At 40.7% G+C, this 24,170-nt stretch overlaps 4 protein-coding genes and 1 pseudogene across 5 annotated transcripts; all 5 read left to right on the top strand.

Moving 5' to 3' along the window:
• Positions 1-2,521: 2,521 nt before the first annotated feature.
• LOC147850405 (putative inactive dual specificity protein phosphatase-like At4g18593) lies at positions 2,522-4,210 on the top strand. Its single transcript, XM_087336186.1, has 3 exons — positions 2,522-2,641; positions 3,553-3,828; positions 3,913-4,210. The coding sequence occupies exons 1-3, from the start codon at positions 2,620-2,622 to the stop codon at positions 4,065-4,067; spliced, it is 453 nt and encodes a 150-aa protein (XP_087192312.1). The 5' UTR covers positions 2,522-2,619; the 3' UTR covers positions 4,068-4,210.
• A 2,239-nt stretch (positions 4,211-6,449) lies between these two features.
• On the top strand, positions 6,450-7,251 carry LOC147850404 (mitochondrial import inner membrane translocase subunit TIM23-1 pseudogene; annotated as a pseudogene).
• A 3,398-nt stretch (positions 7,252-10,649) lies between these two features.
• Positions 10,650-12,671, top strand: LOC147850403 (uncharacterized). Of its 2 annotated transcripts, none has more exons than XM_087336189.1 (2): positions 10,650-10,730; positions 11,023-12,668. In XM_087336189.1, the coding sequence occupies exon 2, from the start codon at positions 11,130-11,132 to the stop codon at positions 12,456-12,458; it is 1,329 nt and encodes a 442-aa protein (XP_087192315.1). In that variant the 5' UTR covers positions 10,650-10,730; positions 11,023-11,129; the 3' UTR covers positions 12,459-12,668. The 2 variants fall into 2 exon arrangements, with proteins under 2 accessions (XP_087192315.1, XP_087192313.1); XM_087336187.1 differs by having other exon boundaries at positions 10,656-10,744; positions 11,023-12,671.
• Positions 12,672-14,340: 1,669 nt separating this feature from the next.
• On the top strand, positions 14,341-16,368 carry LOC147850402 (AAA-ATPase At3g50940-like). Its single transcript, XM_087336120.1, has one exon. The coding sequence runs from the start codon at positions 14,350-14,352 to the stop codon at positions 15,892-15,894; it is 1,545 nt and encodes a 514-aa protein (XP_087192246.1). The 5' UTR covers positions 14,341-14,349; the 3' UTR covers positions 15,895-16,368.
• Positions 16,369-19,852: 3,484 nt separating this feature from the next.
• LOC147850401 (AAA-ATPase At3g50940-like) lies at positions 19,853-21,950 on the top strand. Its single transcript, XM_087336119.1, has one exon. It carries the CDS (start codon positions 19,958-19,960, stop codon positions 21,515-21,517), a length of 1,560 nt encoding a protein of 519 aa, XP_087192245.1. The 5' UTR covers positions 19,853-19,957; the 3' UTR covers positions 21,518-21,950.
• Positions 21,951-24,170: the final 2,220 nt, after the last annotated feature.

Genomic DNA, 24,170 nt, shown 5'->3' with positions numbered 1-24,170 from the left:
TTAAGTCTCATCATCAGAAGGATGAGGAATACAAGGACATAGTATGTGCACGAGTTGTGCTATTGCCAAAAGAGGGAAATCACAATGGCTCACTCAAATTCAACTTTAAATAATTGATCACTATAGATCTCCTATGAGAAATGAGTTTTGAGCACCTATAAGGACTCAAATTCAATTTAAAGTTATTATGTACTAGGGATCTATGTTGAAAGATGAATTTTATTGCAACATTGTTAAGTCTCATCATCAGAAGGATGAGGAATACAAGGACATGGTATGTGCACGAGTTGTGCTATTACCAAAAGAGGGAAATCACAATGGCTCACTCAAATTCAACTTTAAATAATTGATCACTATAGATCTCCTATGAGAAATGAGTTTTGAGCACCTATAATGACTCAAATTCAATTTAAAGTTATTATGTACTAGGAATCTATGTTGAAAGATGAATTTTATGGCAACATTGTTAAGTCTCATCATCAGAAGGATGAGGAATACAAGGACATGGTATGTGCACGAGTTGTGTTATTGCCAGAAGAGGGAAATCACAATGGCTCACTCAAATTCAACTTTAAATATTTGATCACTATAGATATCCTATGAGAAATGAGTTTTGAGCACCTATAATGACTCAAATTCAATTTAAAGTTATTATGTACTAGGAATCTATGTTGAAAGATGAATTTTATTGCACCATTCTTAAGTCTCATCATCAGAAGGATGAGGAATACAAGGACATGGTATGTGCACGAGTTGTGTTATTGCGAAAACAGGGAAATCACAATGGCTTACTCAAATTCAACTTTAAATAATTGATCACTATAGATCTCCTATGAGAAATGAGTTTTGAGCACCTATAATGACTCAAATTCAATTTAAAGTTATTATGTACTAGGAATCTATGTTGAAAGATGAATTTTATTGCAACATTGTTAAGTCTCATCATCAGAAGGATGAGGAATACAAGGACATGGTATGTGCACGAGTTGTGTTATTGCCAAAAGAGGGAAATCACAATGGCTCACTCAAATTCAACTTTAAATAATTGATCACTATAGATCTCCTATGAGAAATGAGTTTTGAGCACCTATAATGACTCAAATTCAATTTAAAGTTATTAAGTACTAGGAATTTATGTTGAAAGATGAATTTTATTGCAACATTGTTAAGTCTCATCGTCAGAAGGATGAGGAATACAAGGACATGGTATGTGCACGAGTTGTGTTATTGCCAAAACAGGGAAATCACAATGGCTCACTCAAATTTAACTTTAAATATTTGATCACTATAGATCTCCTATGAGAAATGAGTTTTGAGCACTTATAATGACTCAAATTCAATTTAAAGTTATTATGTACTAGGAATCTATGTTGAAAGATGAATTTTATTGCAACATTGTTAAGTCTCATCATCAGAAGGATGAGGAATACAAGGACATGGTATGTGCACGAGTTGTGCTATTGCCAAAAGAGGGAAATCACAATGGCTCACTCAAATTTAACTTTAAATATTGATCACTATAGATCTCCTATGAGAAATGAGTTTTGAGCACCTATAATGACTCAAATTCAATTTAAAGTTATTAAGTACTAGGAATCTATGTTGAAAGATGAATTTTATTGCAACATTGTTAAGTGTCATCATCAGAATGATGAGGAATACAAGGACATTGTTAACGGTGAGCTGAACTTGAAGCATCAACATAGAAAAGATTAGAAAATAACACAATTACACAAGTTGCCAATATCAAGGAGATTTAAGTTACATTTACATAGAGAATTTGTAGATACCTTTAATGTCACAATCCTCAAGCAAGTTGAGGATTTCTTTAGTTTGTGTGGTAGAGATTAATTTCTTCTTCCATCAGCCTATACTTCCATTAATACACTTTTGCCTAATTTTTTGTTGCATTAGAGCAAAAACTTCAACATTACCAAATATAAATGGCTTGTTAATTTTCAGTAAAGAATTATCAAGCAACACATTTTAATGAAATTTTTACACTAGAATCGCTTTTGTGGAATCAATGTAATGACCAATTTATAATACAACCACTCCGAAAGCCTCTCCAAATGTTTGTCGATTCAACTATTCACAATGAAACACATTCATAAAATCCCTAGTCTCCACAATTTAGCCTAATCAATGCCAATGATCATTATACACAATAACCACATTGAGAGACTCTCTTAATGGGTGTCATTACAACAAGCTAAGCATTAAAAACACACGTCAATGGAAGTAGAAGTTCGCCTAATCAACTCCAATGCCTATTGCCCATTGCCCATTGTCCACCGTACAACACAACTATTCCAAAATACTCTATATGGTCTTCATGACAACTATTTGTCATGTGAGCCTCATGCTCACAAAACAGCTTAAGCATTAGAAAACCCCTTTATCACTACAAGTTCAAATCCTCCCACAACTCAATAAACTAGAAGAAAAAAACCTCTCCCTTGATAATACATTCTGTACACGTGTACATACATACATACATACATGCATGCATGCATGCATACACATGTTAAGACTGTATACACACAGACACAGGCACAGTTTTTATGTGTCATGATACAGGTTTGAAGAATTGGTGAGGTCGGGTAGGAAGTATTGTCCATGGCTGCCATCCAACCTGCAGGTAGCAACTCTCTGTCTTTTATTCTCTGCTTCAGATCTCCATCTCCATCTCTGTCTTCTGCCCTTTCTTTAAATGCATGGAATTTTGGATTCACATCACGGAATGTAGGAAACAGGGTTATTTCAATTATATATCTGATTCGATCGCTTTATGATCTGCTTTTTGCACATACACATACACGCACAACTGCATGTCGATATACATGTATACCTATACATTTGCACATGCACACACATGCATTTATTTTAACCTTTTAAGTTCATTTAAAACAGACAATTCATTAAACATTTGAAAAGAAATTGACTTCCCTCCTTTGTCATAAAACACTTCTCCCTTCATATTGTGTGCTAAGCTTGCCATGATTCTCTTTATATATGCGGAAGACAGTTTTTGTTGTGGTTTTGAAGCAACCATAGTGAATGCTTTATCAGTACACATACATACTAGGAGGTTTCTTAAATAAACCTATTTTTTTATATAAACCAGAAAACACTTTAGGAACTAATGTTCTTGCTTGATGTAAAAGAAGCAAAAGCATGAACAATAAGATGCTGTAAAAAAGTTGCTTCTAGAAAATGAATATTTGAAAATGGCAAAGAAGATCAAGGCAAAACAACTGCCAAAATGTTTATTTGATAGAGAAAAGAAAAATATATTGTAGAATGGAGGGGGTAAAGAACTTAAAGAATGCAATGTTTCCCCACAGCCTATCATCTTGAGATTGAGATCCCAAATCTTGCAACCTTTGCAGGGGTTTGGCATATGGTTTTATATGTATGTGCTATGTGATTATTGGATATTATATATATATTATGCGTATGCATGTATATAGAGTATGCATACATGCATGCATGAATGGAGACAGTAAATTGTAGTGAATTAGTGAGGCAATTAAATTGCTTCTCATGTAGGTGAAGAGTCTGGTTACGTGCAAGAGTTTGGAAAGCTGTCACTTCCAGCTGACCCTGTGTCAAAATTTTCTTCAATGCCACAAGATTCTAGAGATCAAGAGGTTTACCGATGTAAAAAATGTAGGCAAATAGTAGCATGTCAAGAGAATGTGCAAATCCATAACCAAGAGAGTGGGAAGTCTTTCAAAAGAAGAGGAAAAGACAGCCTTTGGAATGAGAAGACACCGCTGGACTGCACTTCTATTTTTGTTCAGCCCATGAAATGGATGATTCCAGGTAGGATATGGCATTCTTTGAATGTGGTAATTGAAGTTTTAGTTTTCTTTAGCCTTGTTGTAATACTCGAGCTTATTTTTGCAGTCCAAGAAGGTGATGTTATGGGAAAGCTTTCTTGTATTGTATGTAGTGCGAGGCTTGGTAGTTTTGACTGGGCTGGTGCACAATGCAGCTGTGGAACTTGGGTTGTTCCTGCCTTCCAACTTCACAAGAGCCGGATAGATACGTCAAAGACTTAGTAGGCTTGATTAACACAGCATTTCTTGTTCCTATGGATCCAGGTGTTATGACAAGGAAAATATTTTTTCTTTCTTTCTTTCCTCTGCATTGGGTGGATGTAAATCCTACACATGTTGATATGGGAAATGGCTAGATTTAGATCTGAACTGCTTCATGGTGCTGCAGTAGTAATTTGACTTAGTGAGAGAGGAATGATTGGTCATTACACTTGGTAGATAGGGGAACTTTTTGTGTTCACCAATTACAAATGGTTCAAGGTCCACTTTAGGCAGTAGAAAATATGATTTAGTAGTATGGGAAACATTAAAGGGGAAAGTGCTGAGGAACTGGACGTAAGTTGCATATGGTGGGGGTAAGAGGTCCTCAGGGATTACAAGGCTTCCATCTCATTGGAGTTATGACAATTCGGTTTTCAGCACTTGTCTGGGGTTGTGCCTACCAGAATCTTGTTCGTTCTATGTCCAATACAACTTCTCTGTTCAATACAACTTCTCTGTTCATCCCATATTCATGGCTAGTCTTCTTCATGACTCATCGATCTAGAATTATTTTGGGAACCTTTGTGGTAATGTAGGATTGGCATAAGTGTATACTAATTTGGGATGAAGTGGAAGATTAAAATTAAAGAGTTTATGTATTGGTATTGAAAAAAAGTTGTCTTCATGTCATGTTTATGAGTCAGTGTTGAAAAAAGTGTTTGCAAGTTTTAACCATTCTTCATTCATCCAACAAAGGGATATCATTTCCAAATATCATTCCAAGATTTTGAATGGGTTATGAATACTTTATCATTCTTATATGTAAGATGTGATTAGTGAGGAGTCATATTGATGGATGGTGTTAGTCATGTGTTGATCAGTCCTAATTGATGGATGGTGTTAGTCATGGATGCTCTTAATTAGGGTTCAATCAGAATAAATTTATCTTATAGTCAATATAGTTGAGACCCAAAGATTCAAAAAAGATCAAAGGTCTAAGATCCAACTCCATCTTTCAAGCTCTTGAGAGCATTGTTGCTTGAGTCTCAAGTGCAAATTGTTCCCAACATATCCTTTCACTTATAAGAGAAAGCACATTCATCTTGTCACACATGCCACTAGGAAGACTAAATCCAAATATATGCTTTATATTTCCAATCAAAATATCCAGGGACCAATAGAGGCATAGAGGAAGCTGTTCTAATTAGGGTTTATTCAAAACCCTTTCTTGAACCCAACAAAATGCTTGTGTAGTAAAAACATATGTTGGTAGCTCATAATAAGAGCTCGTTTCTATGTTTTTATAGCTTTTTATATCTAAAGCTAGCAAAATTATGTTGTACCTCTAATTTGGTGGTTTTTGTTTTCTTATATGATAAGGCTTTCACTGTACAACATAGTTTGAAATGCAAAGATCCACTGAGATCAATTATCAGACCCTTTGCACAAACTGTTATTATTTGTGGCACTTGTTTGTCCCCACAAATCGGTAAGCATGCACACACCATTTCCTCTTTTTGTTGAGTTGGAGAAGTAGATGGACAATGAATTCACAAACCGGGGGCGGAGCAAGCACGCTAAATGTTCGAGGTAGATACCGATGTCGTTCCTACACATATACACACCTTACACGTGCCGATAAAAGAGAGAAAGAAAGAAATATTAACGTCTTCTAAGGCCAAAATTGGCCCATGAGACAGTAGGTTTACAAAATGGGCATTTATCCAATCAGAGAGAGAGAGAGAGAGAGAGAGAAAGCCCGTCTCAATGGTGGAATCAGAACCACACAAGATGATTGAATGTGAGCGAGGCTTGTGAAAGGTCGATAACAGAGGCAAAGCCCATATGTATGTATATCTGATAATTGAAAGTGAGTGAAGGCTTTCGGATGGAAGCCAAAGGCATTTTGTGTTGTGGTCGGGATGTTTGGCTTGTGAAAGGTCGGTAACAGAGGCAAAGGCCATATGTATATAATAATATATGTAATAAATATGACCGGTGAATGGGTGCGGAGGGCTTTCGGGTGGAAGCCAAAAGGCTTTTGATCTGTGGTCAGGATGTTTGGGCGCCCAAGTGTGAAAAGGGTTTTGCATTTGTTGGGCATATACCTCAGAGAAATGCTAAAACCCTTGACCCTTGCTTGAGGAGGGTTTTGACAGAGACAGGGGAAAGGAAGACACAGAGACTCATATACACAGACACAGAGAGTGAGAGAGGACACGGGAAATCTCTGTATTGAGATTTTATCCTCCTCTTTCACAAGAAATCTGTAAGGTGGGGGCGGGGATCTTCAGTCCAAACCTCGAATAGAATCGTTCTCTGTCTTTTTTTTTTTTTTTTTCTGTTTGTTCTGAATTTCGTCAATACTATCCTCTGTTGTTCCACCTTCGATTCGCAACATCCATGGCATCTTCAACTGGCAACGGTGAAGATGGTCGCTATTACAACCCATTTGCAGAATATAAAGGCACATCGTTTGACCAGAAATCGATCAACTCCCTCTACAAGCTCCCATCCTCACCCCAATACCTCTTCCCTGAGGAGGCTGCAGTGAAGCATCGGAATTGGAGCGAAAATCTGACATACTATACTGGGTGTGGATACTTAGCAGGATCTCTCACCGGAGGCACATTAGGGTTCTTTGACGGATTACGAGCTGCCGAGCATGATGATACCCTCAAGCTGCGTGTGAACCGCCTCTTAAATGCGTCTGGACATAGGGGGCGTTCATATGGGAACAAGATGGGGGTTGTGGGGCTACTGTATGCAGGACTAGAGAGTGGGCTTACACACCAACGTGGAACTGATGATATACTCAATAGTGTGGTGGCTGGGCTTGGGACTGGAGCTTTGTTTAGAGTCGGGGCTGGGCCTCGTGCCGCCGCCTTTGCCGGCGCACTTGGTGGCATTGCCGCGGCCGCAGCTGCCGGTGGAAAGCACGCTTTGAAGAGGTATGTGGTGGTATAATATGTTTGGGGTTTTTCTTCTCCCTAAGAGGGTATATGTCCAATATATAACATGGCTTGTTTAATGCGCTGGATAGCGAATGATTGGCGGTTCATTTGCCGATATAATTCTGACTTGTTTTTTGTAGCTAATCATGCTTTCGAGATGTATTTGGTCATGTAACATGTCAAACTTTTTTTTGTCCTGAGGCTAGATGTATGTGTTGATATATAACATTTGTTTCTTTTTGAGGTGATCAGATATTTGATGATATAGCATATTATGTTTCTCTCTCTCTTTCAATGCTATGGTTGAGATGTTTGATAATGTAATATGGGTATGATTTGTTGATGTATGTCATGGTGTGACATGACTTTCTGTATGCTATTCATGCGCTGTAGAGGTATCTTATGGTGTAGGATACTGCCTTTTTTTTTATCAAGGGTAGAGGCATCTGATGGATAACAATTTTTGTATTCGATGATGATGAAATGTGACGCTTTTTAGGCTAATTTTACTTTCAAAATGTTTTTGGCCACTCATGTCTTTTTCATTCCAGCCATGGGGTGGATATACGGTTATGTTGCAGCTATTTTTATGTGATTGGGATAGTGTTGAGCTATTTATGTTGAGCTTTTTTTTATGTAATTGGATTAGCGAACTTTCTTTAGTCTAGTTATGAATTGAACAGGGATTTCCTAATGAACATAGTGTGAAATATATGATTTGAGTGATGGCTATGATAGTCTGGGTATTTGCTGATATAACATGAATTCTGTTAAACTAATCATTTTTGGTCTACGGATATAACCTGGAATTTTCTGGCAACAGTAAACGGGCATGATTGTCAATGTATTTGCATGTATAACTTGACTGTTTGTGGGCTAATCCTACTTTTAAGAGGTGATCAACTGTGGATATAACATAGCTTTATTGATATAATACAACATTTTTAAACGTGTACCATACACTGTAGAGAAGACTTGTTTTAAAGGTGTACCATACACTGTAGAGAAGACTTGTTTTAAAGGTGTACCATACACTGTAGAGAAGCCAAGTCAGGTAGATATATTCTCACTTTTATATCTATCCTGCTGAACTACGTAACGTATATAGTATTCGTATAAAATCTCTTGGCAAGATTAATGCTTTGTTTCCTGCATTTTCATGCTATTGTGTTAATGAATGTTATGCATATTCCCTACATTGCATGAAGTTTTGTAACGAATCAAGATCTTTTTGATGTTTATGAAACATCCACTTCTGATGTGCAGATGCCTGTTTCCCCGTTAATTCACCATCTCATATTTTCATGTAATCTAGAAATGAATAACCGCTTACAATGTGGATGCAATGCAAACTTTTTATTATGTTGTCCAGTTCATATGAATCAGTTCAAATCATTTGAGGATTTGTGAGTGGTGAAAAGAGGTAGTAACAGAATACACAATTAAAAAACTCATCAAGTGTCTCCACAAACAAGTAGGAAGGGGGGGGATTTGAATGTGAAGTCCTTCTCCCTTGCCAGTTACCAGTTTGTAATTTGTATTTGTGATCACATTTTATGCCTCATGTTCCTTGATTGAGCTGTATAGCATTCAACAGTAACTTGATGATGTAATAAACCTATGAGAAGTAAAGTTGGTTTCCAAGTTTTGTTCAATGTTTTTGTGCATTTTAATGAATCTTGGTCCTAAAGCTAATTGAATGAATCATTTTTAGCATTCCATCTACCAACTCCTATTACGTAGTCTAATACATCTCATGAACAAAGATTCTTGACCATGATTGTTTTGCTTTCTGATGGGACGTATTTAGGTATCTCTTCATGTAGATTGGGGCACTAGTGATATAATAATTCTTTATTGGGTTTGGCGAAGAAAAGTGTGTCATGTTTGTAGGCATATTAGAAAAAGTGAATGGTAAGAGTTGAAAACGTAGAGATTCTTAAATGTTTTTGTTGAACAAGTGATCCACAAACTCTTGATCTCATTGAAACTCTTTTGGTAATAGAAATTATTCCATCCGTACACTTTTTAAAGTATCATGGAAGCCAAGATGGGGTGGGGGCTAGGCCAAATTTCTTTCGTGATTTTTGAAGGTCATTTGCACTTGTATCAACTATTCCTCTTTTGTTGTCATTGGCGACAATTTCTAGGAGCTGCTTTCTAATGCTTTGTACTTAAGTATCAAAATGTGGAAAGTCTTCATTATTTCATCAATCTTCGGTTACATCTCCAACAATTTTGATGAGGGGTGTGATAGTTAGGAATCAAGTTGGATGTAGATGAATTGGCACATGTCTTTTAGAGTAGTCATTACAAACAATTTGATTCAAGACATATTGGCATAGTGATTAACAATTGGCAACGGTTTGGTTCGAGAGTGTCATAACCAGACCATTTAAAAATTTGAAACTTGAACGACAACCATTAAAACCAAAACTGTTTAAACCGAACCGTTAGGAAAAGTTCAAACTATTAAAGTTATGGTTTCATGGTTCAATTTCAGTTATCAAATTAGGTCAAAATTCAAACTTTTTAAATTTTCATTATTTTAAATTTTAAATAATTCAAAATTTTAAAGATTTTTTTCTAAAATGTGAGAAATAGACTTAAAAAACCAAAATTTGGTGGGTATAGCGAATTCCTAAGCGCCCGTGTGTGGGCTCTCCTTTGTTCCTCCCTCCTATTGAAAAGGTTGTTTAAAAAAATATTAAAAATAATAATGAACTAGCAACCCTAAACCATGGATTCAAACCATTCAAACCGAACCAAACCCGAACCGTTAAAAAAACTAGAACTGAACCAAACCAAATTGAACCGTTAAGTTGTTCAGTCGTGGTATCGCAGTTCCGTTGCTGATTGTTAATAGTGATCTGCAGGTGTACAATTTGAGGACCTATGCACAAGCTCGAATCTAGTTAAAACAATATCTCGAGTGCAATTTCATTTGATCATAGCTTGTCTCAACTCGATAACCGAAAATGTAATGTAGTAGCATGCCAAACTATAAATACTTAACTACAAGAACTAAAGGTGAAAATAGTCATACACTAGTTTAAAGATGAATATTTTGAACACATGTCTTTTAAAATAAGAAACCTTTTGTTTTTTCTCGGAGTGCCTTTTTTTATACAAACTTATATGCAAGTGCAAATATTTCAATTCTTCAATTGATGATCTATTGTTGCAACATTCACGATTGATACTATTGGTGTCATATCAATTGATGATGCCGAAATCAGTTTATAACTTATATATTCATGCATGGATCAAGTTTTCGTGACACCGCAATACACATATAGCAAGCCAGAGTTCAAGAAAATCATTGATAATCGACATCTATGTAACATTTTTCTTGAAAGATTAGTCACACATTGACATGTTAGAGGAACCATGCAAGGTATTTGATTCATAGTTGTGGTGATATAGGCCATAACCTTTTTTAAAATTTTGTTCCCCACACATGTCCCCATGGAGCAACACATTATATTCACCCATCCACACTATCCTTTCCCACGATTGGGGTTGAGGACAAATGTGGTAAAAATGGATCCAAAAATACTATTCAAACTCCCTAGTGGGGTGAACAATCTACTTCCTTTAATCATTCATTCATTTCTGTGCTTCCATCTTCCTCAATGTATTGAGATGTAAAGAATGAAATGAATTTGGGGATTTTCATCTGGAAGCATCAAGAAGAAGAAGAAGAAGAAGAAGAAGAAGAAGAAGAATGGTTTGCTAAATATGGTAAGTGCCACATCAGCATACGAATAAATAAAAGGAAATCTATTAGGAAACACATTTTTGTTAATACATTTCCTTTTAGCCATCATAATTAGTTAACAGCCAGGTTTAGCCATAGTTAAATTAATCATAGGTAAAACAAAAAGAGGGATTTCTACTACATACATAATAACCATCATAATTAGTTAACGGCCAGGTTTTAGCCATAGTTAATTGCTCATCATCATTTAATTTTAAAAAAAAGGACTCCTATAACTACATACATTGATTGATCATGCCAGTGGGTGAAGGGCTCCTGAAGGAAGTGGCGAAGCGGGCGGTCCCACTCCATGACCAGAATAATAGCCTCTCGGGGCTCGTAGAGTTCATTAGCAAAGCTCGGGTGGTCATGCTGGGCGAGGCGAGCCATGGCACCCATGATTTCTACGAGTGGCGGAGTCTCATATCCCAACGCCTCATCTCGGAGCACGGATTCGAGTTCGTTGCGATCGAAGGCGATTGGCCGGCATCTCAGACGGTCAATAAGAAACTCTTGGGCGCCTTCTCTTCGTCCGCCGCCACCGCGGCCAGCAAGAAGACGGAGAAGCTAGACAAGTGTGAAACATCACCTCCTGCCGGGGAGGTTTTGAAGAAGGCTTTCCGAAGATGGCCCACTTGGATGTGGGCAAACAAAGAGACCGAATCATTCATCAATTGGCTCAAGTCCTACAATGAAGAAAGCGGACGGAAGGTGCGATTCTACGGCCTTGACCTTTACTCGCTCTTCGAGTCCATGGATGTGGTCATATCGGAGCTTGAGAAGCTTGACCCGGACCTCGCGGAGAAGGCGAAGGCGCAATATGCGTGCTTCCACCAGTCCAATCGGGACGAACAAGAATACATGAACCTTTTGGCCGAGTGCCCCGAGGGGTGTAAAGCCGAGGTGATCCGGGTCTTGCAAGAGGTAAGGAAGAAGCGGTTTAGGATCAAGTCCGAGGACGAGGAAGAGGTCGTGAGAGACATAAAGCAAAACGCAAAGGTTGCTGTGGATGCCGAGAAGTACTACCGCACGGTCATGTTCGGGAGCAGCTCGGAGTCATGGAATGTGAGGGACCGGCACATGATGGAGACTTTGGAGCTGTTGGTCCGACACACGCCGGACAAAGGGCGCGCCATCGTGTGGGCCCATAACACGCACATCGGGGATTATCGCTACACAAGCATGGAGAAGCAAGGGAGCGTGAATATTGGGGGCTTGGCCCGGCTCCGGTACGGTGAAGAAGAGGTTGCATTAGTGGGGTTTGGGACCTACAAGGGTTCGGTAGTCGCGTCTAACAAGTGGACGGGTCCCGTGCAGAAGCTACGTGTGCCCGAGGCCAAGCCGGACTCGTTCGAGGACATCTTGCATAAGGCTGCAGGGCATCTCCAACAGTTCTATCTCCTCTTTGGGCCTCCCAAGGGCAAAAGGTCCAAGGACACCAATAATGATGACAATGTGGTTGTGGATGCCATGGATAGTAAGAATACATCTCCAAGTGTCCTGTTAGAGTGGCGGGGTAACCGAGCCATCGGAGTGGTTTATGAGCCTTTGACGGAGCGATGGGGAAACTATGTTCCGACTTGCCTCGCTCGTCGCTATGATGCCTTTGTCTTCTTCGACTCGTCCCAAGCTCTCCTACCTCTATCGGATCAGTACGATATTCACGAAGTTCCAGAGGCATGGCCGACGGGAGTCTAATCATGGGATTGTCTTCATTATTGTGCCCTTTTTGCGTACTTTGGCAAGAGGGAGCCATTTCGTGGTTTTTGTTACATGTTTGTATATAGCGCGCTTAGAAAACCACGACAATGTGAAAAGGGCTAGTAGTAAACTTGTGTGCATGTACTTGAGCATTGTTCATGAATCATAACTACTCTTACCGAATTGGTGTTGAGGGGTGTAATATCATTTAAACGTGAATAGCTTGTTTATCTACCTAGGTATAGTTGTAGTTGTCAAACCTAAGTGTAAATATTTCAGTCCTTTCGGGAGCTAACATTTAAAGGTTAAAAGCTTGGGTATACCACCAAGGTGTGGTGATAGTCCGTGGAGCAACTTTATTACTATAGATGTTTCAAATCATTGGTGCTTTCAAAGGTTAATAGCTGAGGTATACCACCAAGGTGTGGTGATAGTGGCGGAGCAACTTTATATGAGTATAGATGTTTCAGATCATTGGTGCTTTCAAAGGTTAATAGCTGAGGTATACCACCAAGGTGTGGTGATAGTGGCGGAGCAACTTTATATGAGTATAGATGTTTCAAATCATTGCTGCTTTCAAAGGTTAATAGCTGAGGTATACCACCAAGGTGTGGTGATAGTGGCGAAGCAATTTTATATGAGTATAGATGTTTCAAATCATTGCTGCTTTCAAAGGTTAATAGCTGAGGTATACCACCAAGGTGTGGTGATAGTGGCGAAGCAATTTTATATGAGTATAGATGTTTCAAATCATTGGCACTTTCTCTCCTCTTCGGAACCTTCCAATGTCAATCGTGCTTTTCTTGTTAAAATCTTTGATTTGAGTTGTAAAGAAGTAAAGAGAATAAAGGAAGCATTGTGGTTTTTCTTCTTGTTAAAATCTTTTGTTTTGAGCTATAAAAAAGTAAAGAGAATCAAAGGACGCAAACTTTAGATCTCTAGTATAGAATTTTGCTTTTCTCTTATGGGCTGCTTTGGAAATGTTGGTTTTCCATGTTTACTGTCTTGTATTTGTGAACTATGGTTAGATAGAGCCTAGGTTGTCCAATTTGTCTTGTATTTGTGAACTATGGATAGACAGGGTTGTCCAATTTGTGAAACCAAAGGATCTTGTATTTGTGAACTATGCATAGACAAGAGCCTAGGTTGTCCAATTTGTGAAACCAAAGGATCTTGTATTTGTGAACAATGGGTAGACAGAGCCTAGGTTGTCCAATTTGTGAAACCAAAGGATTTCTTTACATGGATCTTCTCGGAACGGCACCCTTAACCCTCCTAACATGGGGGATTGGAAGAGAATTGACGTCAAAATGTTGTGTATACCATCTTGATGGACATTGGAGAGAATTTATATGGTCAAAAGTTAGAATCTTGAGTGCCCATTTTGTCAAAACGTTGTCGGGCCTTTCTTTTCTCACATGGGTTCGACAATAGACAACTTTGGAGCATGTTATATAAGGGAATAAAATAAAAATTTCGAATGAAATATGGACAATGGTTGTGAATAGAAAAAACGAACCTCGAGAGTGGAGAGAGAAAGCAAGTGTGTGTCTCTCTCTCTCGCGCGTCGTGCTCTCTCTCTCGTGTGTGAACACGAGTAGTGTTTTTCTTTCCTTTTTCGCCGGGCCTTGCAAGTAAGGAGCTTTTTGCTTTTGAGAGAGCTTAAGGAACTATATATATGTTGGCCGGGTGTGTGCATATACTCATTGCCTCATTCATCATCTGCAAGTTGAATTGGCAATTGCAAGTTTGCATTCATCATCTGATGAATTTGCTTTAGAGCAAATTGGGACAAATCTTTTTTAGGTTAAAAAGAGTTCCAATGGCGGGCGGGGGCGCGGGCGCGGGCGGGGGCGGGGGTGGGGGCAGGGGCGGAGGCGGCAACGGGATGGATTTCATGTCGGTTGCCATGTACTGGATGGGCATGTATGCCCTCCTCGAGAGGTTTCTGCCGCCCCCCCTCCAGCAGTGGCTCAGCCGGAAGATGGATGCACTCTGGCAGTGGCTCTTCCATCACGAGGCTCCCGACACTGTCACTCTCCGAATCCCGGAGACATTGGATGGGTGCATCAACCATGTCTACCGCCACTCGGTGCTATACATCAGCTCCCTCGACAATGCATTGTGCAACCACAAGAACCTAGATGTCGTGAGGGCCCGCGAGGGGGACCCGCTCCGTTTCCATCTCCCCCTCGCAGTGATCCTCCAGGACACCTTCCATGGTGTCGTGGTCCAGTGGAAAAAAATGAAAGAAGATTCCAATGATGGCTCCGGAAGGTATGGAGGAGGAGGTAATCCATGGGGGGGAGGCGGTGGCTATGGAGGAGGCCTGACAAATGGTGGGGGCAGTTATAATGAGTACTTCGCTATCGAGTTTCCGGCATCGGGCCGGTCGGCCATCGTGCCCGGCTATCTGGAGCACGTTACACGCACGGCTATGGAGATCCAACATAAGAACACGCAGCTCAAGATCTATTCGAACGCCGGATTACACCGATTCGGGAACGACCAATGGGATTCTGTCCCCTTCACCCATCCTTCCACCTTTGATAGCATAGCCCTCGACACGGACCTCCACTCTAAGCTCCTCGATGACCTCGACAGCTTCCGCGAGAACCAGGACTTGTACCGCCATCTGGGCCGGGCTTGGAAGCGTGGGTACCTCCTCCATGGCCCCCCCGGGACGGGCAAGTCCAGCCTCATTGCGGCCATAGCCAACCGCCTCCACTATGACATCTATGACCTCGAGCTCACGAATGTCAGGGACAATGCCGAGCTCAAAAAGCTCCTCATGAGCACCACTCGCAAGTCGATCATTGTCATAGAAGACATCGATTGCTCGTTCCAATTTGCGGACCGGAGGAGCAATGTCATCAATGGACCCGAATCCAATGGTAATAATACCATGGAAGATTCCACCATTAAAAACTCCCATGTTACCACCGCAACCGACCCCACCGCCTCCAAACTGACGCTCTCGGGGCTGCTGAATTTCACCGACGGGCTATGGTCGGGGTGCGCCGAGGAGCGGATCTTCATCTTCACCACCAATTTCAAGGAGAGGCTCGACCCGGCATTGCTGAGACCGGGCCGCATGGATATGCATATCCACCTCTCCTATTGCACCCCCGCGGTGGTGGAGAAACTAGCGGTGAATTACCTTGATGGCACGTCCCGGGAAACCCACCCGGAATTGTTCATTGAGCTGGAGGAGGTGGCGTGTGGCCAGAACACGGTCACTCCCGCGACCATGGCCGAGACATTCATCAGATACCGGGGAGGAGGTAATCCCGAGGCCATGCTCAAAGCCGTCATCGAAGAGATTCGGACTTCCGCGGATACCCTAAAAACAGGTGCAGGTACCAATCAGTGGGAGATGTCATACCGGAAACAAGAAAAGAAAGGCATCCCACGGACAATTCACTTGATGTAGTCTGGTTTGTAGGTTAGCAACACCTTTGATGTGGTGTGGTTCTTTCTGAGTGAAATTTTAGGGGCAAAGACATGTCATTTCCATGGTGCATATTTTCTCCTGAGTGAGTGATGATGTGGTATAGTTTTCTAAGTGAATTATCGGGCGGACAAGCTAGCAATGGAAAACTTACTCTAGTAGTGTTTCCATGGTGCTTTATATCGTGAGTGAGTGGGAGGTTAAGTAATGATTTCTTCAAATATGTGTATTGAAGCTACCATTGAACCCATTACACTCTATACTATCCAATGAAGTCTTAATAGTAGTGATTTCAAAAAGTTTTCTCTTCTAAGCATAGATTAAACAAGCCCTTAGAGCATTACAAACATGCCCTTGTTCTCTTCATCATGAACCAAGTTTTGGTTAGTCTTACTTCTTGTCATGGTCTTTTGTATAACACCTTTTGTTTTTAAGTAAATTAAGATTTTTGAACTAGTAGGATGTTTGTTGAGCTAAGATATGGTCACTCTCAACGACTCACTTTGGTTTATGCATTGATGAATCAAAACAAATAGTTGATGATTCTATAAAATAGGAAGTCTAAAATGTAATAATCATGCTTTTGTTATACACAACCCACGTGATGCATTTTGCAAATACTTTAGAAGATACCCATAAGCTTTTAAGTCTTGTGGAAAACTTTTGTATGCAAGTAAATGAAGTGTTAACGTCTCCAAGCTGAAATTTATGCCTATGAATTAGACTCAAACCAAATATGGAAAATGAAACAATTATATATATGTATATATGTATGTATGTGTGTATATATTTAAGAAAACCCTGATGGTCCATTGATGTGATGCAAAGGCAACAAAATTTTGGTAGAAGAGCGCTTTTAGGTCCATATGGATATGTTCAAACACAAGAAGTGATACGAAACATCGTAGTGTCACAAGAAGGGGAGGAATAGATGTAACAAAAAACAAAAAAACAAGAGACCATAGAAGATAAAAAGAGAGATGTTTTAGAGAATGAGGTTTAAATGAATGGGAGTGATCAAGGGAGGGTAAAGGGAGTGTTAATATCTCCAAGACGAAAAGTATGCCTCTGAATGAGACTCCAAGAAACAACTTAAGCGTCCTATTAACATTGCTACTTGGAAGGGGGTGTGAGGGCTTACTATTAGGAAGGAAAAATGAACTTTTGGTTCCTAAGAAACAACTATTTGACATGTTCGTAACACTAAGATGCTCAATAAGGTTAGGTTGGATTATGGAGTGATAGTTCATGTTGAAAGAGTTTAAAAATGTCCAAACACATAATTTCCTTGTAAAGTTTATATAGATGCCCATATATGTTCCTACTCTATGAGATTGGATCACTTCTCCTTGGGGAATCATGGGTATGGAAAGGGTTGTTCAAAAAATAATAATTCAATTGACATACAAAACTAAAAAATACAAAGAAATGATGTGGATGATAGAATTCATTACACTTTATAATGCATCAGTAGATTCCTCCATGATTGAATTTGTTTACAGGGCTACTGAATCATAATTTGGGAAAGACGTGGAGGTTCACGTCTCACACATTATATTACATGTGTAGCATGGAATTACCAACTAGCTTCTATGAATGGGCAAATCACTCACTAATATATGCTAAACCCCATCTCTTTGATTGCACCCACACCTTCATTTCCATACGAATTTGTTCACATTCTCTTTGATGTGAGATGAGGCATGGGGACAAAAAAGGAGAGACTAATTGATTATACATATTTTGCCTTGAACAAGTTCTTGAGCTTGAATATCAGAATTTGACTTTGTTTTCCACACATTGTCAATAATAAATATGATAAACATTTCTCTCACAGTTACGATCATAGAACGTAATATTCGTGTTCGTGGAGGCATTCAAACGTTTGAAAACGTACACGTTTGAAAGGGGAAAAATACGTGCTCCTTTTTTTTTTCTCTCTCTTTTTTTCATTTGTTTTCATTGCAAATTTAGCCCATAATATAGACCACAGTTAATCCAATCAAACGTGTCAAACCAATCCAACTTTTAGTTGATTTACCATTCACGTTTTATTGAATCAAACGCGAATGTGAATGCACGTATGATACGTATGGTTCATTCTATGGTTACGATGTGCACTCTCAATTACAATGTCCATTAGTAAATTCTTGGACATCAATTATTTCTACTCAACCCCACATATTCCATGTGAAAATGTTTCACTTTAGTTCTTACGGTTGTATTTGACCTTTGAGGATGAAATAAGATCTATATACCTAATACCCATCTCTCATGATTGTTATTCCTTTCTCACAACAACGTGATATCGGACTCCAACCAAGAAATGACAGTTGGAAAATACTATTGAGGTTACATTTCGCTTACTTTAGGCCACGAAAAGGGGTCAATTGGGTCCCCCAAACGGGATGGATTCTAAACATGGATCTCAAACCTAGTTTCTCCCGCCAATTGGAGGATAGATTCAGTGCATCCATGTGGAAGGCATGGTGTTACATTCGTTGAGGGCTCAAGTGTGATCAACTGAGATCCGAACCTACCTGGCTCAGTCAATGTATCCTATGGAACCCATGTATCAAGGATGAATCTAATGTACTTCTGGAGCAACTTTATTACTGTAGATGTTTCAAATCCTTGGTGCTTTCAAAGGTTAATAGCTGAGGTATACCACCAAGGTGTGGTGATAGTTGTGGAGCAACTTTATATGGGTATAGATGTTTCAAATCATTGGCACTTTCTCTCCTCTTCGGAACCTTCCGATGTCAAACGTGCTTTTCTTGTTAAAATCTTTTATTTGAGTTGTAAAGAAGTAAAGAGAATAAAGGAAGCATTGTGTTTTTTCTTCTTGTTAAAATCTTTTGTTTTGAGCTATAAAAAAGTAAAGAGAATCAAATGAAGCAAACTCTAGATCTCTAGTATAGAATTTTGCTTTTGTCTCTTATGGGTTGCTTTGGAAATGTTGGTTGTCCATGTTTACGTATTGTATTTGTGAACTATGGATAGATAGAGCCTAGGTTGTCCAATTTGTGAAACCAAAGGATCTTGAAATTGTTAACTATGGATAAACGGGAAAGATTTCCCAAACACCAGTTGGTGACTCTTTCTTAGGTCGTTGTAAACGCCTTGGTTGAACCCATTGATGGTAAGGGTAACATTCAAGCTTCTGAGTAGACAAGGCCTAGGTTGTCCAATTTGTGAAACCAAAGGATCTTGTATTTGTGAACTATTGGTAGACAAAGCCTAGGTTGTCCAATTTGTGAAACCAAAGGATTTCTTTACATGGATCTTCTCGGAACGGCACCCTTAACCCTCCTAACATGGGAATTTGAAGAGAATTGACGTCAAAATGTTGTGTATACCATCTTGATGGACATTGGAGAGAATTTATATGGTCAAAAGTTAGAATCTTGAGTGCCCATTTCGTCAAAAAGTTGTTGGGCCTTTCTTTTCTCACATGGGTTCGACAATAGACAACTTTGGAGCATGTTATATAAGGGAATAAAATAAAAATTTCGAATGAAATATGGACAATGATTGTGAATAGCAAAAGCGAAACTCGAGAGAGACCAAGTCTCTCTCTTTTCCTTTTTCTCGTAATTACCTTACCCTAGTGGTAAGTTGTTAACACTACAAGCACTACATCATGGGTTCGAAACCCAATTTCCTCACCTCTCTATTATATACTTCATATACTCTTATATAATTCTCTAGATGCCACCCCTGGAATGTAGGGGTGTTGAACCCATGACCACCCGGTCTCCATTGGGCAACCTTACCAACCGAGCTACATCCATCTAGGCAGCAATTCTCTCTCTCTCTCTCTCTCTCTCTCTCTCTCTCTTTTTTCGCCGGGCCTTGCAAGTAAGTAGCTTTTTGCTTTTGAGAGAGCTTCTTAAGGAACTATATATATGTTGGCCGGGTGTGTGCATATATTCATTGCCTCATCCATCTCATGAATTGGCAATTGCAAGTTTGCATTCATCATCTGATGAATTTGCTTTAGAGCAAATTGGGACAAATCTTTTTTAGGTTAAAAAGAGTTCCAATGGCGGTCGGGGTCGGGGGCGAGGGCGGGGGCGGCAACAGGATGGATGTCATGTCGGTTGCCATGTACTGGATGGGCATGTATGCCCTCCTCGAGAGGTTTCTGCCACCCCCCCTCCAGCAGTGGCTCAGCCGGAAGATGGATGCACTCTGGCAGTGGCTCCTCCATCACGAGGCTCCCGACACTGTCACTCTCCGAATCCCGGAGAGATCGGACGAGTGCATCAACCATGTCTACCGCCACTCGGTTCTATACATCAGCTCCCTCGACAATGCATTGTGCAACCACAAGAGCCTAGATGTCGTGAGGGTCCACGAGGGGGACCCGCTCCGTTTCCATCTCCCCCTAGGAGTGATCCTCGAGGACACCTTCCATGGTGTCGTGGTCCAGTGGAAAAAAATGAAAGAAGATTCCAATGGTGGCTCCGGAAGGTATGGAGGAGGAGGTAATCCTCGTGGGGGAGGCCGGATAAATGGTAGGGGCAGTGATAATGAGTACTTCACTCTCGAGTTTCCGGCATCGGGCCGGTCGGCCATCGTGCCCGGCTATCTGGAGCACGTTACACGCACGGCTATGGAGATCCAACATAAGAACACCCAGCTCAAGATCTGTTCGAACTCCAAATTCAGGAACGGCCACTGGGAATCTGCCCCCTTCACCCATCCTTCCACCTTTGATAGCATAGCCCTCGACACGGACCTCCACTCTAAGCTCCTCGATGACCTCGACAGCTTCCGCGAGAACCAGGACTTGTACCGCCATCTGGGCCGGGCTTGGAAGCGTGGGTACCTCCTCCATGGCCCCCCCGGGACGGGCAAGTCCAGCCTCATTGCGGCCATAGCCAACCGCCTCCACTATGACATCTATGACCTCGAGCTCACGAATGTCTGGGACAATGCCGAGCTCAAAAAGCTCCTCATGAGCACCACTCGCAGGTCGATCATCGTCATAGAAGACATCGATTGCTCGTTCCAATTTGCGGACCGGAGGAGCAATGTCATCAATGGACCCGAATCCAATGGTAATAATACCATGGAAACTTCCACCACTAACAACTCCCATGGGATCACCGCAACCGACCCCACCGCCTCCAAACTGACGCTCTCGGGACTGCTGAATTTCACCGACGGGCTATGGTCGGGGTGCGCCGAGGAGCGGATCTTCATCTTCACCACCAATTTCAAGGAGAGGCTCGACCCGGCATTGCTGAGACCGGGCCGCATGGATATGCATATCCACCTCTCCTATTGCACCCCCGCGGTGGTGGAGAAACTAGCGGTGAATTACCTTGATGGCACGTCCCGGGAAACCCACCCGGAATTGTTCATTGAGCTGGAGGAGGTGGCGTGTGGCCAGAACACGGTCACTCCCGCGACCATGGCCGAGACATTCATCAGATACCGGGGAGGAGGTAATCCCGAGGCCATGCTCAAAGCCGTCATCGAAGAGATTCGGACTTCCGCGGATACCCTAAAAACAGGTGCAGGTACCAATCAGTGGGAGATGTCATACCGGAAACAAGAAAAGAAAGGCATCCCACGGACAATTCACTTGATGTAGTCTGGTTTGTAGGTTAGCAACACCTTTGATGTGGTGTGGTTCTTTCTAAGTGAAATTTTAGGGGCAAAGACATGTCATTTCCATGGTGCATATTTTCTCCTGAGTGAGTGATGATGTGGTATAGTTTTCTAAGTGAATTATCGGGCGGACAAGCTAGCAATGGAAAACTTACTCTAGTAGTGTTTCCATGGTGCTTTATATCGTGAGTGAGTGGGAGGTTAAGTAATGATTTCTTCAAATATGTGTATTGAAGCTACCATTGAACCCATTACACTCTATACTATCCAATGAAGTCTTAATAGTAGTGATTTCAAAAAGCTTTCTCTTCTAAGCATAGATTAAATAAGCCCTTAGAGCATTACAAACATGCCCTTGTTCTCTTCATCATGAACCAAGTTTTGGTTAGTCTTACTTCTTGTCATGGTCTTTTGTATAACACCTTTTGTTTTTAAGTAAATTAAGATTTTTGAACTAGTAGGATGTTTGTTGAGCTAAGCTATGGTCACTCTCAACGACTCACTTTGGTTTATGCATTGATGAATCAAAACAAATAGTTGATGATTCTATAAAATAGGAAGTCTAAAATGTAATAATCATGCTTTTGTTATACACAACCCACGTGATGCATTTTGCAAATACTTTAGAAGATACCCATAAGCTTTTAAGTCTTGTGGAAAACTTTTGTATGCAAGTAAATGAAGTGTTAACGTCTCCAAGCTGAAATTTATGCCTATGAATTAGACCCAAACCAAATATGGAAAATGAAACAATTATATATATGTATATATGTATGCATGTGTGTATATATTTAAGAAAACCCTGATGGTCCATTGATGTGATGCAAAGGCAACAAAATTTTGGAAGAAGAGCGCTTTTAGGTCCATATGGATATGTTCAAACACAAGAAGTGATACGAAACATCGTAGTGTCACAAGAAGGGGAGGAATAGATGTAACAAAAAACAAAAAAACAAGAGACCATAGAAGATAAAAAGAGAGATGTTTTAGAGAATGAGGTTTAAATGAATGGGAGTGATCAAGGGAGGGTAAAGGGAGTGTTAATATCTCCAAGACGAAAAGTATGCCTTTGAATGAGACTCCAAGAAACAACTTAAGCGTTCTATTAAAATTGCTACTTGGAAGGGGGTGTGAGGGCTTACTATTAGGAAGGAAAAATGAACTTTTGGTTCCTAAGAAACAACTATTTGACATGTTCGTAACACTAAGATGCTCAATAAGGTTAGGTTGGATTATGGACTGATAGTTCACGTCGAAAGAGTTTGAAAATGTCCAAACACATAATTTCCTTGTAAAGTTTATATCGATGCCCATATATGTTCCTACTCTATGAGATTGGATCACTTCTCCTTGGGGAATCATGGGTATGGAAAGGGTTGTTCAAAAAATAATAATTCAATTGACATACAAAACTAAAAAATACAAAGAAATGATGTGGATGATAGAATTCATTACACTTTATAATGGACTGATAGTTCATGTCAAAAGAGTTTGAAAATGTCCAAACACATAATTTCCTTGTGAAGTTTATATAGATGCCCATATATGTTCCTACTCTATGAGATTGGATCACTTCTCCTTGGGGAACCATGGGTATGGAAAGGGTTGTTCAAAAAATAATAATTCAATTGGCATACAAAACTAAAAAATACAAAGAAATGATGTAGATGATAGAATTCATTACACTTTAAAAATGGACTGATAATTCATGTCAAAAGAGAGAGAGAGAGAGAGAGAGAGACACTCACTCACGTATAGACAAAGAAGCGCACGGGAACGCGCGGCACAACAACACAGGAGACACGAGGTGAGAACACTAGAGTATGTATGTAACAATATGCATGTATTTGTGTGTATGCAGACGACTCGAACGGTTACAGCCGATCAGGTCGGTGAGGTGGATGCCGACGCCTGATCACCCACGCACACAGGAGAGCAAGATGGAGATCCTGCCGGAAGCACATGGGCGTTCCACGGAGCAGAATCAGCCTCCTAAGAACCTGCGCAAAAGAAAGCTATGGAGAACGACAGGGAGGAAGAGCTCGGTCCCAGTCCGACAACACTTCCTTCCCTCTAGCGCGCGATACCCTTCTCTCCCCGTCTCCCTCTCTTTTATAGCTCAAGGAGGGAGGCCGCCTTACCCGTTTACATCACATTAATTCTATGTCCTTTCGAACAGAGATACTCCTCGATTCTCCCTATAGAATATTGCTACCTAGGATCTGACCTTTGTGCCTACCTATCTACTGTACCACAAGGGGCGTGCCCACGTGTAAGGGCCAGTTCACACACGCTATACACGGTTTGCGCATGGGGACGGTTTTCTTCATGACATCCGCCCCCACCTAACCGCGCATCAACCGGTATGCGCCAAAATTGGGTTCCTACTTGGAGAAAACCGGTCCTTGCTTTTATTCCTCGTTTACCGGTTCGTCCTCCGCCTCGGGTTGCTCGTCGTTGCTGTCCGTGCCCCCTAGCTCCGGCTCACCGTCGTGTCGTTTCTTGAACGCTTTGATCCTCTTCCCCGCTACCGGTATCGCCATTTTCGTACCGTCGAGCTCCGCGAGATGGTACGTCCCATTGTCGTTGGCGCCTGTTACTACGTAAGGCCCGAACCACCTCCTTGCGAACTTCCG

This window comes from Azolla caroliniana, unplaced genomic scaffold, assembly GCF_043228905.1.
Source record: "Azolla caroliniana isolate FFs.n. ecotype wild unplaced genomic scaffold, voAzoCaro1.0.p SCAF_21, whole genome shotgun sequence".
Lineage (NCBI taxonomy): Eukaryota > Viridiplantae > Streptophyta > Polypodiopsida > Salviniales > Salviniaceae > Azolla > Azolla caroliniana.
The sequence above is the reverse complement of the archived record's forward strand: the minus strand, read 5'-3'. Positions and strand labels throughout refer to the sequence as shown.